This window comes from Colossoma macropomum, unplaced genomic scaffold, assembly GCF_904425465.1.
Source record: "Colossoma macropomum unplaced genomic scaffold, Colossoma_macropomum, whole genome shotgun sequence".
In the NCBI taxonomy this organism is placed as follows: domain Eukaryota; kingdom Metazoa; phylum Chordata; class Actinopteri; order Characiformes; family Serrasalmidae; genus Colossoma; species Colossoma macropomum.
Window position 1 is genome coordinate 11,378,664 of NW_023494806.1, and position 17,147 is coordinate 11,395,810.

The window sequence follows — 17,147 nt, forward strand, 5'->3', positions numbered from 1 at the left end:
CACAGCACTATATTCAGACACCCATGGGACATCATGTCCTGACAAGGTATAAAAACAGACATGAGTGTATGTGTGTATTGAGGCTGGTCCTCTCACTTTGTGCAACAGGTGCTTTTATGGGCCTGTCTGGCTCTTTAAAGCAAAGGAGCAAAATCCTTGACTAGTCGAAAACCATGCAAATGGCCTGCTTAAACCACAACTTGTAAAGTCAGGGGCCTTTTGACACTGAGTTAACAGAGATACTGGTGGCTTGACTCTGGCCTCCTCATGAAGAGCACAGGTCAAATGGCCTTCCATACTTTACACTCCATTAGTGCACAGGCAAATAAGCAAAAAACATAATGTTCTTGGAAGCAGTGCCTTTCCCAACTACAGTTTTGCACTTAAACAGCTCTATAGAAGATGAGATGCCAGACTCGCCAAACTATTAAACGACCAGAATTAGAAAACCTGGTGTCATCCTTTTTTACTCAATGACTCAGTTTGTACAGAACCTTAAACCTTGAAAAATATAGACATACCCTGACAGATCGAAAGTGATTAACACAGTATGATACAAAGCATATGCTATACCAGAACATTGTTTGTACATTGTGTTTTGTAAATATAGGTTTTACAAAAGTAACATGAGTCAGTGTTTGTGCACAAATAAGTCAAGAACAGTGGTGTGAGGCAAACAGATTCACCACAGCATTCGAGTCCATTGTTCTATGCTTGCACAACTCTCTGTTCATGCATACTTCTACAATCAGAAAGGAATGTCAAATCATTTTGTTATGCAGCCCTCGGCAAAGCGCTCCAGACATACCATAATCAAATCAAAACAAGCAACAAGTTGGAGAGCTCTTTTCTCTCTGGTTGACTCACACGCTTCAGCCTCCTCGCCCTCCCTAATACACACACACACACACACACACACACACACACACACACACACACACACAAACACACACACACACAGAGCTGTGTTTGATAACACCAGCTGTGATTACAGGCAGCGAAGACATGAAGATGCTGACCTTCCGAAACCACAGATAGGAAAAGGAAGCAAGAACATTATGTCATTTTCAAGCAGCAGCGCAGTGTGGTGAGGTAATGTTTAGAGTCCTTTCTGGATCCAGCAACAAAAATGATTGACCGCAGCCATATGAGGCAAACAGTCCTATAGGCTTGATACATTCTCAACAACACAAGAAAACAAACCCACCATGTAAAGTAGTGTGCAAAAGTCAGAGACCACCCTGTTGTTTAATTTCCAGCCTAAACAGCCATTAAGTACAGGTTATTCATTTTTCAGCATCAGAAAAAAAGCAGAAAGCATATATTTAACAAAAAAGTCAGCAGAAGCCTCAACAGCTAAATATCATATTTTTCAGTATTTAGTGGGTCCTCTTTTTGTCTTTATTATGACCTCCATTCTTTTTGGAAGACTTGCTTTCAGTTTTTTAAAGAAATCTGCAGGGATATTTTTCACACCTCCAAAGTTCAGTCTTAAGGTACATTCACATTACTGCACGGTATGCGACTCTCTCTACAGAGGTAAATTCCAGCACTCTCGAGCACGCTTAAGGTAAACGTTACCTTGCTATTACAATGCTACTTGCAGTCAAATAAAGTTTTTGGAACTAACCTGGTATCCCTGTTTGCAAGTTAACATTTTGTATTGTGAAGGGTTTTACAATTTGGTCCCTGTATCCCTGTTTTAACTAAGTGTTGTACAGTTCAGGTAAACCCACAATGCAGACAATCTGTTTTTCAATATTCTGAATTTTTAAATGGGAAAAAAATACTTTGTTGTCATTGGCTGTGTGTAAGGAGGTAGGGTTGAAGTTCAACAAAAGCTTGGCAAAAGCGACTCCTTTAAATGTGAATGGGCAAGGCACAAGCAAAATATTTTGCTGAGATAATGTGAATGTCCCTTTAGAACTTGGTTGTAATTTCTATTTCAGTTATAAATTTAGACTCATCAGTCCATAAAACCGTACTCAGTTTCAGTGTTCTAGTGCAAATGTTCAGAGAAATCTCAGTGAGCGCTTCTTGACAGCTACACATCCTTTCCGGTCCATAGTGTTGAGTTGTCCTCTCGCAGTGGACGAGTGGACAGAAACTGTGATTTTTTTCAGATCTGAAGCAAGAATGGAGCTTGATTTTCTCCTCTCTGAAAGATTAAAGCTTTAGGTACTGTTTATCTGATGGTGACAGTTTTGGTGGTCGACCCCAGGGGTGCCCAATGTTATCCGCAAAGAGCCAGTATGGCTGCAGGTTTTTATTCCAAATGGGCTGCTCTGTTGGGATGAAAACCTGCAGCCAAGCCGGCCCTTTGCGGATAAGACTGGAAACCCTGGTCTACCAGGTCTTGCACGGTTGTTTTTTAACTCTAGTTTTAGAAACTCCTGTTTTTTCACACATTTTTCTTGGAATTTCCCCTCATGTAAGGAGATTATCTTCTATCTTATCACCTAGAAATATCTCATTTAGTGACTTTAGATGCACATGAGAAAAAAAATCTAAAAGGCAGTTAAGGTGTGTTTGGGTAGTTGCTTGTGTGAATGTTAGTGTCTTTTTTAAGAGTAACATGATGTCAGTGACTCCTTTGGGAGCAGCTTTTGTGGAGGGAGACAGCTGTAAATCACTGGTTTTAATATTAGAAGGACAGAGGAGTTAAAATGGCAGTAGGATGCACGAGAGTGAACAATGGAAAAATTAAATACCTATTGATTTGATATGATTCTTAGTGCTGGAGGTTTCTGTGTAATTTACTTTTAGATATATGTTTTCTGTTTTTTTTCTTACACTGAAAAATGAATAACTTGTACTTAATGGCCATTCTGCCTGCAAAGTAAATACATGAAATGTTGGTCTCTGACTTTGCCACAGTCCTGTGAATATTATATGTGTGAACATTCTAATCCTCTTCTTGAGAAATGAACATTCTCTGTAAACACATATTCCAGAGAAAGAAAGGGTGCATTTTAACTCCATTAATATTCATTACAATCTGAACATATCTCTGGAAAGTTATGTTCCTGAATATCATTCCCAGAAGAGCCCCCACTACTGTAAGTAATAGTGTTACAGATCCTGCTCTGAACTGTAATTGGCTCTCTCTGGTGTCCAGGGGGACATAGTTTCCATTCCCACTTACTCCCTATCAATCCACTTTTATAAGCTCTCAAAAAAGGGAGAACTATGTCTAACATCTCCTTTCTTCCCATCCGGTCACCAAGAGAGTACTTTGTTTCAGCCGCAAAGCAAAAAAGGGACCGGCTGCTTGGCTTTGAATGAATGCCACAGAGCACCGCAGGGACCTGTGAAACACACACTGCTAGTGAACGCTAAAATACAAGGTAGAGCCCAACGCACCACATAGCAAGTGATTTATTCACCTTCAAACTCCAGACCAGACATCCTTTGCATACTTAAAAAGTTACTCATATTGGATCTTTTCAGACCCAGTAGTTTCAAGAAAGTCATTCTAAGGCCATGTCCTGATGTACTGTATGACAAAACAAAATTCATGAAAAGGAAACTTTTGAATTATACTCAGTGTTTCTGTCAGGGAACTCTAGAGGGAGGTGAAGAAAATATAATACCAGGTAATAGGGATGCATGATGATACAGGAGTCATATTGTTATCAGCCGATAATTGCTTGAAAAAAATTTACGTCATCGGACATCTATTTAAATTTGACCAATGTTTTCAACGATATTTGCTGATGTATTTATTGTACTCTGGAAGAACGCAATGTTTAGGTGATGTTGGGCTGCTCTGCTAGAATGTGTGCATTTTATTCATTTTACTGCATTTGTAATCATATAAAAATAAACCTACTGTTTCTCTGTAATGCTAATACATACATCCAGGTAGATGTAGTCCCAATTTCTATGTTTCTAAATGTTTATGGTTCAGCATTGGCAGATATGTATGCAAAGAATATCAGATATATGCATCAGCATTGGCAGATATGTACATGAAGGATATCAGATATGAGCTTCAATCCACAGTTCCCATATTGGTGCATCGCTGCCAAATAACATTAAATAGCAAGACTTACTTGTAGGGCGATGTACGATTAAAGCAAGTCTTGGTGACGTCAGTGATGTTGGGGTTGCAGCAGTCACCATTGTCGTAGTAGAAGCTATCCAAGTTACACTCTGGGTCGCAAACTCCATTCCCCTGTTTGTGTTTGGGACAGATTGCAGTCTGCCTCTTGCAGTAGCCAGCGTCAAAACCAGTGAAGGTGTGGTTGCATTCTGGGTCACACTCCTCATCGCCGATTTTGCTGGTGTCACAGTTAGCCAGTACTAGACGATTGCGCAGGGAGGAATTGTAGACGTTGTGGACAGTGCGCTCCCAGGTGATGTTGTAGACACGGAAAGCGTCATTCAGGTGTTGGTGTTGGAGGTTGATTTGGTGCTCCGTGACCGTGGGCCACCGGCCATAGTCATCGTACACGTTTACAAGCCGGTACCGCACTGTCTTGGGCTTGCGGAAGCTCCAGAAACGGATGTAGTTGGTTACCACCTCCACGTTGTCACAAATGGTCTGGCCACATGGCGGTGGAAGCAGTGCAGTATGGGTGGAGCTCCCCAGGTCACCCATCCATGTCCTGTCTGAGAGCATCGTCTGTGGAAAGGTTCCATCTTTCACTGTCAACCACCTCTGAGAGGCGTTTTCAAAGTCCTCATGAATGACCAGTTGGGAGAGTTCATTTGGGTGTTCACGGGCATGTCCCTGCATGTACCGGATGATCTCACGCTGGGTCAGAGCTCTCCTCCACAGGCTCAGGTGCTCCATGGTTCCTCGATAGTTGTGGTTGAGGGCGTTGCCGCCTATCATTAGCACCTTGCACTTTTTGGTGAGGGGGCTGAAGATCTCGCCTGATTGATCTCGACTTACGGCCACTTGAGCCCCGTTCACGTACAGCTTCATGTGGAGGCCATTGTAGGTGATGGCTAGATGGTGCCAATGGTTGGCCGAATAGGGTGCATTGGAGGTGATTGTGGTAACCTTGTGCGCTCGGTCAGTTTTGAGGGAGAAGAAGAAGCGAGGGTCCCTGTTGCCTTGATCACTCAATGGCTTGATGCCTAGTAACCACCCTCGGTCACAGGATGCGTAGAAACATTTGTCATAGAGCCCTAAAATGAAGAAAAGGAAGTCAGCAAAGATCTCTGAGACTAACTTGTCACATATCACTATATAGATACATCCTCCAAAATAAGCGTTCTTGGTTTGGAGTTTTTAAGAAACTAAAATTCATTCTCTTGTGGCTTTGCTCCAAAGAACATTTTCTGGCACCTTTATTTTTCAGAGTGTAAAAAATATATATAATTACTTTCTGATAGAGATGGGGCCTTGAGTCAGGAACTTGAGAAACTCAGAAACTCAACTTGACTTATGACTTAGAACTGATTAAATTAGTACCACCGAACTTGATGTGGTACATGAGAGTAAATAAATAAAATAAATAAATAAAACCGTACATTTTCAACATCACTCATGTGACTTTGCCTGTCATTTTTTCAATGGTCATATTCAGTCACTAAAAGGTTGCTCTCCTGCAGCTCACAGTGGTATCAGGTTTGATATGACTTCAAATAACTAGCCTTTAGTTATAGAAAATCTTCAGTCTGATGGACAAAATTGAAGCACTACATGCAGTAAATTCAGTGTTTAAAGGAAAGAGACAAAACTTCTCAAAATGTTTGGGTAGCATGTAGTGTGGACAGCAAGTATGCTAGCTACCGCAATAGCTAATTTAGCTGAAGTTTTAGTAAGTTACAGATCATTGCTTTTACAACTTACTACAACTTTAGCTGAATTAGCTGTTACGCTAGCTAGCTAGCAAGCATGCTTGCAGTTCAAACTGCAGACTAAACCAACCATTTCAAGTTGTTTTGCTTCCTTCCTTTAAACACAGATCTGTTATTTGAAGCCATGTCAAACCTGACAGGATTTTATACACAATTTACATGTGTACAATGCAAGCTAATCAATGTGACTAAGCTAAAATTCTACACTAAAGACTCAAGACTTGACTTGGACTTTTATGATGCGGCTTGACTATAGTGTAAAACACTGTACACATCCACCACATACATAGCCTGTTTGTAATTGTTTAAACACACTTTAACTCATTCTCACAATTGCTAATTACAATATACTTACCTATACTACAAGAACAACATCAAATTGCAAGTGTGTCAGTTCAGCAGAGTGAGGAACTCTGTGCAGTTCCCATGATCAGACCTTTTAAAACAGTCCAGTCCAAGGCTACAGCGAGGCATCTGCTAGCAATCAGGCCCCGACAGTGTGGTCTTGTATCAACAGAGCAAAGGTTACATGAACTTTCAGTCTATTTTCTTGAAATATGCCTCAGCAGTGGGTTCGTCTGAAATAAAAAATGGTCCTTTTCGGCAAGGGCCTTATTATGATAAGAGCCCTGAAACCCTCTTTTCCTGTTTCATTTGGAAAGTGTATGTTGGAAGGTAATGTATTCCTATATCTAATGGGACTGTTTCTTTCATAGTCTTACTGAGGAAAGTGAAAGTAAATAAAGAGCAGTATGTGGTGGTCTGTGACTCTGGAACAAGGCTGTATCAGTCTGTGGGATTTACGTTAACTACAAAAATCTGCAAATTCTGTGTGATTACCATCTGAAAGTTTTTTCATGTTTTTATTAGCCTGAACTGCAGATGTAAAAGTCATTAAAAGTATCAACTGTTGTAATTCTGCAAATGCAAAAAGTTTGTCATGCCTTGTCTGTTTAAACATTGAAATGATTTCCTAGAAAGAGCAATCAATAGAGAAATAAATTAGTCTCTTAACCATGTTCCGAGAACTGTAACAGCAAATATAGTCATTAATGGCATGTTTGAAAGGAAATTAACTCTTTACGTTGATGTAGATGAGTGTTTTTCACTAAATTTTAGTGGAGGGTCACTCCAAACAAAAGAACTCTGAATCGAGAGGCAACATTTTTCCTTCAAAGCCAAACAGGCCGGAATAACCTTGATGCTGATTCACTTTAGGCATGTGTGAAGGTTTTCATCTTCATTTCTGCATTTGTAGGATACACATATATGTATATATGTGCACACACACACACACACACCACACACACACACACACACACACATGTATATATATATATATATATATATATATATATATATATACACATGTATATACATATCCTGATTTCTTATTCTTTTGCATGTTTGTCACACTTAAATGTTTCAGATCACCAAACAAATTTAAATATTAGACAAAGATTCAATTTCCCTAGCCACACCCAGGCCTGATTACTGCCACACCTGTTCTCAATCAAGAAATCACTTAAATAGGACCTGCCCGACAAAGTCAAGTAGACCAAAAGATCCTCAAAAGCTAGACATCATGCTGCGATCCAAAGAAATTCAGGAACAAATGAGAAACAAAGTAATCGAGATCTGTCAGTCTGGAAAAGGTTATAAAGCCATTTCTAAAGCTTTGGGACTCCAGCGAACCACAGTGAGAGCCATTATCCACAAATGGCGAAAACATGGAACAGTGGTGAACCTTCCCAGGAGTGGCCAGCCGACCAAAATTACCCCAAGAGCGCAGCGATGACTCATCCAAGAGGTCACAAAAGACCCCACAACAACATCCAAAGAGCTGCAGGCCTCATTTGCCTCAGTTAAGGTCAGTGTTCATGACTCCACCATAAGAAAGAGACTGGGCAAAAATGGCCTGCATGGCAGAGTTCGAAGACGAAAACCACTGCTGAGCAAAAAGAACATAAAGGCTCGTCTCAGTTTTGCCAGAAAACATCTTGATGATCCCCCAGACTTTTGGGAGAATACTCTGTGGACTGAGGAGACAAAAGTTAAACTTTTTGGAAGGTGTATGTCCCATTACATCTGGCATAGAAGTAACACAGCATTTCAGAAAAGGAACATCATACCAACAGTAAAATATGGTGGTGGTAGTGTGATGGTCTGGGGCTGTTTTGCTGCTTCAGGACCTGCAAGACTTGCTGTGGTAAATGGAACCATGAATTCTGCTGTCTACCAAAAAATCCTGAAGGAGAATGTCCGGCCATCTGTTCGTGACCTCAAGCTGAAGCGCACTTGAGTTCTGCAGCAGGACAATGATCCAAAACACACCAGCAAGTCTAGTTCTGAATGGCTTAAGAAAAACAAAATTAAGACTTTGGAGTGGCCTAGTCAAAGTCCTGACCTGAATCTGATTGAGATGCTGTGGTATGACCTTAAAAAGGCGGTTCATGTTCGGAAACCCTCCAATGTGGCTGAATTACAACAATTCTGCAAAGATGAGTGGGCCAAAATTCCTCCACAGCGCTGTAAAAGACTCATTGTCAGTTATTGCAAACGCTTGATTGCAGTTGTTGCTTCTAAGGGTGGCCCAACCAGTTATTAGGTTTAGGGGGCAATCACTTTTTCACACAGGGCCCTGTAGGTTTGTATTTCTTTTTCCCCTAATAATAAAGGCCTTCATTTATAGATTGCATTTTGTGTTTACTTGTGTTATATTTGTCTAATATTTAAATTTGATTGGTGATCTGAAACATTTAAGTGTGACAAACATGCAAAAGAATAAGAAATCAGGAAGGGGGCAAACATTTTTTCACACCATTGTGTATATATATATATATATATATATATACACGCATAAAATGTCCCCTTTTGAGGTCAAATTTTCTTCCTCTTGCTCTTAGGGAGTTTTTACTTGCCACTGTGGCCACTGGCTTGAGCATTGGAGCTTGGACCCAGATTTTTCTGCAAAGCTGCTTTGTGACATTGCCTGTTGTAAGAAGTGATATATAAATAAACTTTGACTTGGCTTGACACCATACTGTGAAAAAGCCAGAGATCACCCTTCATTTATTTGATTCAGAGTCAAAAGTGCTATTAAGTATAGTTTTTTCATTTTCCAGTTTCAGGGAAAAAGCAAGAAACATCAATTAAACATAATATTAACATTTGTAGTGTTTAGTGTTCCCCATGACCCTGAAGGATAAGTGGTTTAGAAAATGTGTGTTTGTGTGTTAAGTGTTTCCACCCTTCACCTTTATTCCAGCTTTCATTTTTTTCAGGAGATTTGTTTTCAGTTTTTCAAAGCAATCTGCAAGGATATTTTTCCACACCTCTAAAATTCAGTCATAAAAGTTGGTTGCACTTTCTGCTTCTCATGATCCAAGTAATCCCAAACACATTCAGTGTTGAGGTCTGGACTGAGAAGCTTCTTTGATTTCTTTTTTGTCCATTTCTTTTTCTCAGTGAGGGCTTCTTGACCTCTACACATCCTTACAGACTCATAGTGTAGAGTTCTCACAGTGGACAGTTGGATGAAAACACCTGTGGATTTTTTCAGATCTGAAGCAAGAGCGGAGCTTGATTTTCTCCTCTCACTCAAAGATGAAAGCTTTAATTGCTGTTTATCTGATGGTGACAGTTTTGGTGGTCTACCAGGTCTTGTTAGGAATCTTTTTCCTTCAAAATCTTTTAACACTTGTTGAAATCCAGTTTTAAAATCTCCTATTTTATTGGTTTAGTTGGGTTTTTTTTGTGTTTTCATTTGATGATCTTCTTCCTTATGCAAGTAGATTGTTTTATATGTGATAACCTGGTATCCTCAGAAATATTTCTAAATAGTAATAATAACTAAATAAAAGAGTGGTCTCTGACTTTTGCACAGTACTGTAGCTAGCTGACACCTAGGCTACAATGGAAATTGTTCCCCCTAGTGGTGAAGTTGAATTCGTAAAGAGACACATCATTTGTATTATTAGGACTAACTAGGCCTTCTCCTTTTTTCATATTTCAGAGATGTCATGTCATGGATTATATTCGTGTTGCCCACTGGGGGCTGTTAGTGACCTGCAGGCCACACAGTGAGAAATAGTACTCTGACATAACATAGATTTAAGCCCCCAAATTAAGCAATCTTTAAGGAAGAAGGCCAGTGAACATGTCTGTTAGAGGTACAGACAGGTACTGACACCAGTGCTGCCCCTTCAAACTTTAAATCAAAAGAAGTCAGAGTGTCCTGTAGAGGCGCAGCGCGCTCATGACATGGCCCACTAACATTCACTGTACTGCCGTCTGGCGCAGTAAGCAGCAGTTCTGGGATACTCGCTGGAGTCAGAAACAGGGAGGGGTGGCTTTGTGACCCTCAGTCTAGTGCTGTGTACACACAGCCTGCCCCCGCTCCCTGTGTGAGGAATCCTCTCTCTCCTCACACAGCTGTGAGAAGTGTGTTTGCTGAAGGTAATTGGAGAAAATCATGCATGCCAAATAAGCAGTAAAGCATTACCAGGGCAGTGGGGACAAACGCTGGCATTTGTGTGTGTGTGTGGCTTTTTTAGAAAACCAGAGAAAAACAGGACTAACATACAATGCTTGTAAACTTTATAATGTGCTTTTTATATACATTTCCTTTTTAAAGCTGAGAGAGCAAAGTCATTTCTTTTTGGTTCCTAAGATAAAGGTTAAGGTTAGGGTTAGGTCTAGTAGAAGACTTTTAAAAATTCCTCTTACATATACCACCCTTCATTTATTTCATTTGTCATTAAAATAACTGAGTGTTAGTTATTTGATTTTCAGGATTTTTCCTGAAGAGATTAGATATAAGATAATCCACTTGCATAATTAAAGTCCAATGAAAACAAGTGAGGATAAAGAGAAAGTGGGACAATACAAGACTTTGCAGCCCACCAAAACTGTCACCATCCATTAAACAGTACTTTAAACTTTTGTTTTTGAGATAGTGGAGAAAATCAACTTCACTCTTGCTTCAGATCTGAAAGAATCTACAGTTGTTTCTGTCCATCCTTCCACAGTCCTCAGCACTGTGGATCTGAAAGGATGGGTGACTGTCAAGAAGACATTACTGAGAAAAAGAAAAAGACAAAAAATGCAGATCAAACAAAAAAGCTGCTGATGTTCTCAGAACAATGTGTCTCATTAACCAATACCTTTCTAAGTTTTGTCTTAAATTTGTTCTTGAGAAAGGAAAAGTTTACGTCAGATTCATGATGTGTTCTTAAAGCGCAGAATTGTTCTCATCTTTGTGCTCTTGAGTGTCCCAAATAAGAAGACAAGAAAGAAGAACGGTTGATGAATGAGGCCCAATGAACTGGCCACATCAAGAGTCCAGACCTCAGTGTCATTGACTGCACTGTAAAAAATGCTTCAGTGTTTTAACTCAGTCATTTAACATAAAGCCGACTTCTAATAGTAAGTTAGTGTGTAATATTCTGTTAGCTTGTTAGTTGAAGTTCAATGATTTTTAAGGTAACCAGGTCATTAACTTTTTTTAAGGAAAAATATTGGATCATGTTTACAGTGTGAAATTAAATAAATGTGGTCTCTGATTTTTACACAGGACTGTATAGTTCACTGTCAAGTATGAAGTGGTATTTTTTTTTGTTACTGAGGTTGAGGTTAGAGTTTAAGGTTGAGGTTTAAATGAAGGGTTTGAAAATTTTCATTACAATTAGGTAATTCTTTCATTTGAGGGCTATGCAGGGCGGTGCCATCTCCCCAGAAAAAAAAACAGTACCATGGTATTGAAGTTTGCTTAATACTGTTTTCCAAATTAGAATCACAAAGAGCTTACAGTTCATTATGTATAAATATATGAGTAATCTGTAAGAAGTCAGTTATTGATTAGAACAGCAGAATGGTATACAATAGTACAGTATAGGACTTTTGAGATTTTGCTTGCACTAAAAAATAAGTAGAGCTACAGGTCAAGGTACAAGTGTCCCCTCTAGATCACCTCATACCTCCTCCTCCAATCATTTGAACCATTTCATCATCCCTCTTAAACCTTTTTTTCTCTATTTGACCACTGTATTTAATGTATAGGGGACATTTTATCACTGCATATATGTCCTCAGGTATGAGACAATGTCAGTTGCATGTAGGTTACTTTAATACATGTAGGTTGCTCACATATTTACTTGGAAATAAACAATTTAAATGACTTTTAACAATTAAAAACTTTGCAGTTTTATATCCCAGAATCTCCTCCACATGGAGAGTTTTACTCAAATGGTTAGAATCCGCAGGGACGCAGCTCACTTTAACAAGGTTTGTTTTCTGTTTGTTTTTCATTCTGACCACTAGCGTTTCCCAAAGATCATTCGCATTAAAAGAGAAGCCCCAGCTTTGGGGCAGACATAGGCACACAAGCGCCTGCTGCTCGCTCACACACACTCCTCTACTGCCCGCAGAAGCACTGCCAGCATCTATAAAAATAAATTGTGCCATAAAAGTTAGGAAATTACAATCTGTGAAATCCTGGAATGAGACCACTAAGTGGCAAATAACAAACAGGTAAAAAATCTGCCAGCTCTGAGCATTAGATGTTCAAGAGGGTCAGTGGCGAGAGTTAAAAAGGGAGATGGATGGACCCTGCAGACACAATACTGAAACATTTGCATTTGATAAGATCAGAAAATGAGTGTTTAGGAATAAGTTCTATGTCAGATCATAATACTGGTCTCATACTGCCTACATGTGGGGCATATCGAAGAACGTACACATGAACACTTATAAACTCGTTCACTTGTTAGTGGACACGCCACGTAATTGGATATAGTAATGTTAAGATAATGCAATAATGAAAAGATCAAATAGATTTAGCTTAGGATTAGAGCTAAATATGACAAAACATGACAAATCATCGGCCCACTAATGCATCTATTTTAAGTGTTTTCCATCTCAGCACCATGGACAGAGCACAACAGAGTTAGCATTGCCAAATGAGAGACACTAGAACCAAAGCTGTTCCAAAATGTTCCGTGTACCTGGTTTTCTATTATAAACATCCATCGGAGACTGAGATTCATTATTTGTCAGTATTAATTAAGAATTTCATGCATGGAAAATAGTGGAAAGGTTTGAACTTAGTATGCACAGATTCCCTGTTACTTTCCCATATTACTTTCTGCTTCTGGGTAAAAGAACATAAAGATATATTTAAAGTTAACTACACCCTTAAAAAGAGGTTCTTCAAGGGTTCTTGAGTAAACTCAAACCATGATAACTCAAAGAACAAATAGTGTGCAATTGCTTGCACATCTGCATGATGATAAACCTGTTGAAGGCGGTTCTTTGAAGAACATTTTAGTTCACTTTTAATTTACTTTGCATGAAAAAGGTTCTGCTATTGTTACATGACTTTATATAGAACCTTGTTGCAACTATACAGCTGCAGCCCAAAACAAACAATGTGAAGGTTCTTTACCAATTTAAGCTTTTCCTAGAATCGCATGTCCAAGCCAAGAACCATTAAGCAAACTTTATTATTGAGAATGCAGCAATAATTCAACTCCATAATTAAAATGTAAAAGCACTGACATTTTTTATCCATGTGATGTCTGTTAATATAAATGTTAATTCCAGTCTGTGATGTAGATGACAGATTGCAACCCTGAATTAAAATCATATCAACTCTCTTCAGTAAAGATTTATGATATGGGAGCTTTTGTGAGCTTTTATTTGAACACAGTGTATCATAAAGCTACTAAATCAGAGAGACTTTGTGGCTTTTCAGAACCATTCACGCAACATTTTCATCCCTCAAACACTCTGCTCCCCCCCGCCCTCTCTCTCTCTCTCTCGCTCTCTCTCTCTCTCTCTGTCTCTGTTGGAGGATCTGATTCACTGCTGTGGTGGCTCTGTTTGAAGGCTTTTGTGGGGAGGAATGTAACATCTTAAAACGAGAGCAATAACAAAACCACTTGATGAAAGAATGGACAAGGCACTAATTTTACAGCTTAACCCGTCAAGATTGCCTCTTTAAAGCCATGCCTTCATAAAAAAGACTGTAATTTGCAAACAATATGCTTCTGTCAACCCTTGAACTATTAGCTTCCTTCATTGCAACAGAGGGACAACTGGAGAACATGTTACAGGATTTACAGATGTATTTACTGAGTTGGGCTCCAATTAGCCGGTATAAGACATTTAGTTTGACTAGTTTATGTGATATTCTTGTGGTTGAGGCTGTCAGTGCTCTATTTTTGTTTCTTAATGTGGTTGAGAGATTTATGATGCTTCTATTCATATACAGTACTATGCAAAAGTCTAAGGCACAATTGATTTAATAAAATAAAGAATTGATTAGCCAAATTGTATTTTATCGTGTATGAAACATCAAAATATTGATGTTTTTTGTAATAATTCTAATATTATTATTTTGCTGAGCAAATATATGCTCACTGTCCAGATAAATAGCTTTTTAATTATAATTTTCTCAGGTGCCTAAAAAATGTGATGTACAGTGAGATATATATATATATATATACCATTCATTATATATACAGTACTGTACAAAATCTTAGAAACCTAGACACATTATTTAAAAACAATAAGTGTGTTTTTGCTTGTAAAAACACCATTTATCACTAGAATGAATGCAAATAAACATAAATACTGGAAAAAGTGTCAAGAATGTCTATTTATAAAAGTAGTTGTTATCTTGTGAGCTAGTTTTAAGAAAAAAGCTTATTTCAAGATTTCTCCTCAATGGCCCCAGCCATCACATGGATTTGTTCAAATTTTATAGCACATGTGATTTTATTTAATGATGTTTTAATTAGCCAAACCAAGTATTGGTTGATAAGTACAATAGCTCAGGCTTCCTTGAACACATTGACATACATATAATCACTACTTAATACTTAATGTTATTAGTATTATGCATTCAACGTGTATGCACAGGATATTTGAATATATTGAATATTGACGTATTGCTGTATTATGCTGACATCATACGGATATATGAAAAAAAGATATGTATAAAATAAAATGTATGTAATAAAGTATAGGTTTTAATAACACAATAGGCGTATTAATCCGCCTTAATATCAGTTAGGTTCACCTTCTCTCACAGGACGTTGCTTTTTTTTTCTTTAATAAGCGTTTTAAAAATGTATATAAAAATGATAATAAAAAAAAGGACCCGGCTTTGCTGATTAAGCACTTCCTAACAATCTTGTCTCTTTCAGTTTGTTCTTTTCTGTCAGGTTTCCAATGCGTCCAATAGTACTGACGTATTAGGATCGATCACAGTGATCAGAGTGGAAGCTTTAAAAAAGAGTCTGATCTCTCTATACTCACACACACACACACACACACACACACACACACACACACACACACATACATACACATACACACATACACACACTAACAGTCTACGGAGCTGCACACGCACTGAGAAGCTGAGAAGCTGAGTATTACGCTCTCTATTGGCAGAAAAGGGGACGAAGGAAAGGAAATCAAACAAACTCTGACCGAGACAGACGAAAGAAATACTGCACATTTCAGCACAGATCACATTCTTCATAAAGGCTCTTCTCATTTTCATGCTTCTGTGTGTGCGTTTTTTTAATCATACAGACCATAAATAATGTATTTTATCCAATAAATACAATAAATCATCAACTATATTAGACGAGTTAATTCCTTAAAGTCCTAATACATTTTAAACATTTAGCACGAAGATGCTGACTGAAATTATAGCCCTGAAAAATGAGCTAAATTAGCTCGTCCGAGCTGATCTGAGGGTTAAATCTGACTCCCGCGCGTTTAATTGGGGGGCGGGGCCACATTACGAGTGACGTATTTCATAAAGACTCAAAAAAGGAGGGGGGCGGATTTTTATAGCACTAATTTTTTGACAGCAGTCACTTCATCCACGCGCCCTCATCCCACCACATCCGCCTCATTTCATTACTGTGTTTTCCCTCGCGCTTTTCGGTGTAACGGATTGTGCATGTTTAAGAGTCTGTTATTGAGCCTCAACGCGCTGAAATAAACGCACGCAGCTCTGTCCGGCTCTGATCTGACCCTCCCAGTGCCGATGAGCTTGTAGTTAAAGTGCAGACTTGACGCGAGAGTTCGGCTACTTGTCCTTTCAGCTCGAGCTTCTGCGCCCTGACCAACTTCATTCAGCATGTCAGTGCAACACGAATGGGATGAGAAAACTTCTGATGCACGGAGGAAAAAGTGCAGCTGTGTGGGATTAAAAGAGGTCAACGAGTGCACGTGTGACCAGTACTGACCAATAGTTTTTTTTAATCAGCGTACAATAAACGTGTGCAAAAACACATACACACATATGCAAACCAAGACTATTTTGTAGGCTGCAGGTTTAATGAATGAGAGCACAAATGCTAATGCATGAAAAAAAAAAACGGCTCGTGGTTCAGATGCGTCCAGCGGATGCGCGTGAACTGTTTTCTTTACTTCTTTTAGCAGGAATTGCAGCATCCATAACTGACTCACACTTTTAAATGGAGCTTATTATTTTGTATCATGCTGACCATTATTTACCAATAGCTTTGCCTTATAATGTGCGCTCACGCGCTGCACCTACTGTCCCTCTATCATCAACAGCCCGAGCAGCAGACTGACCTGCAATAACAGTAGGTGAGCGCTGGCCGCCCTCGGGCTTGGTCCACATCTCCAGGGTGAAGTTGCCTCGCGGTACCTCGGCGCTGGGCTTCAAGCGCAGCTGGTCTCCTCTGCCCGTGAAGTAAACGGCGCTCCTCGCGCGCTCGGCTCCGTTCTCCCCCGCCGCCGCCGTCGCCGCGCGCCGCTCCAGCGCGGCCACCGAGCGCTTCCCCCGCGGCAGCCGCGTGCCGCACGCGCCCGGGACGGAGCCAGCAGCAGCTTCCCTCGCGCGCACCAGCTCCCTCTTGGACCTGGGCGTCCTCCTCGCGACGGCGCCGCACTCGCGCCCGACCGGACACAAGCCGAAGAAGAAGAGCAGCAGGCACGGGAGCCAAGTGCACAAAGGCAAAAGTTTCATATTTGTAACCCCCCTCAAGTGGAGCCCACTTCCCCCCTTAAAAAATAAATAAAAAATAATAACAGCAGTAATAAAAATCTTTTTTTTTTGGTCCCTCTTAATAGCTAATAGAATCAAAACGAGTAGCCTGTGCGCAAAACAGTGCGTCTAGATCTTCACCCCCCTCTGCTTTTCTCTTTCTTTCCTTCTTTCTTTCTTTATGTCTTTCTTTCTTTCTTAAAAAAAGCTTGTCAAGGCGCGGATTCTACAGCAAGAAAGCAAAGCTGTCTTATTTTTTTTTCCTTTATAATGTTAAGCCACGACCCCCTTTCCTTGC

The 17,147-nt window shown here is 39.6% G+C and overlaps 1 protein-coding gene across 1 annotated transcript in view; it reads right to left on the reverse strand.

Moving 5' to 3' along the window:
* The window catches only part of pappab (pregnancy-associated plasma protein A, pappalysin 1b), a 103,647-nt gene extending 86,816 nt beyond the window's left edge, over positions 1 to 16,831 (reverse strand). The window contains exons 1-2 of the mRNA XM_036599056.1: positions 16,435 to 16,831; positions 4,056 to 5,139 (exon numbers count right to left, since the gene is read on the reverse strand). Coding sequence (XP_036454949.1) covers positions 4,056 to 5,139; positions 16,435 to 16,831 — 1,481 coding nt within the window. The remainder of the gene's footprint in view (positions 1 to 4,055; positions 5,140 to 16,434) is intronic.
* Between the last annotated feature and the right edge of the window lie 316 nt (positions 16,832 to 17,147).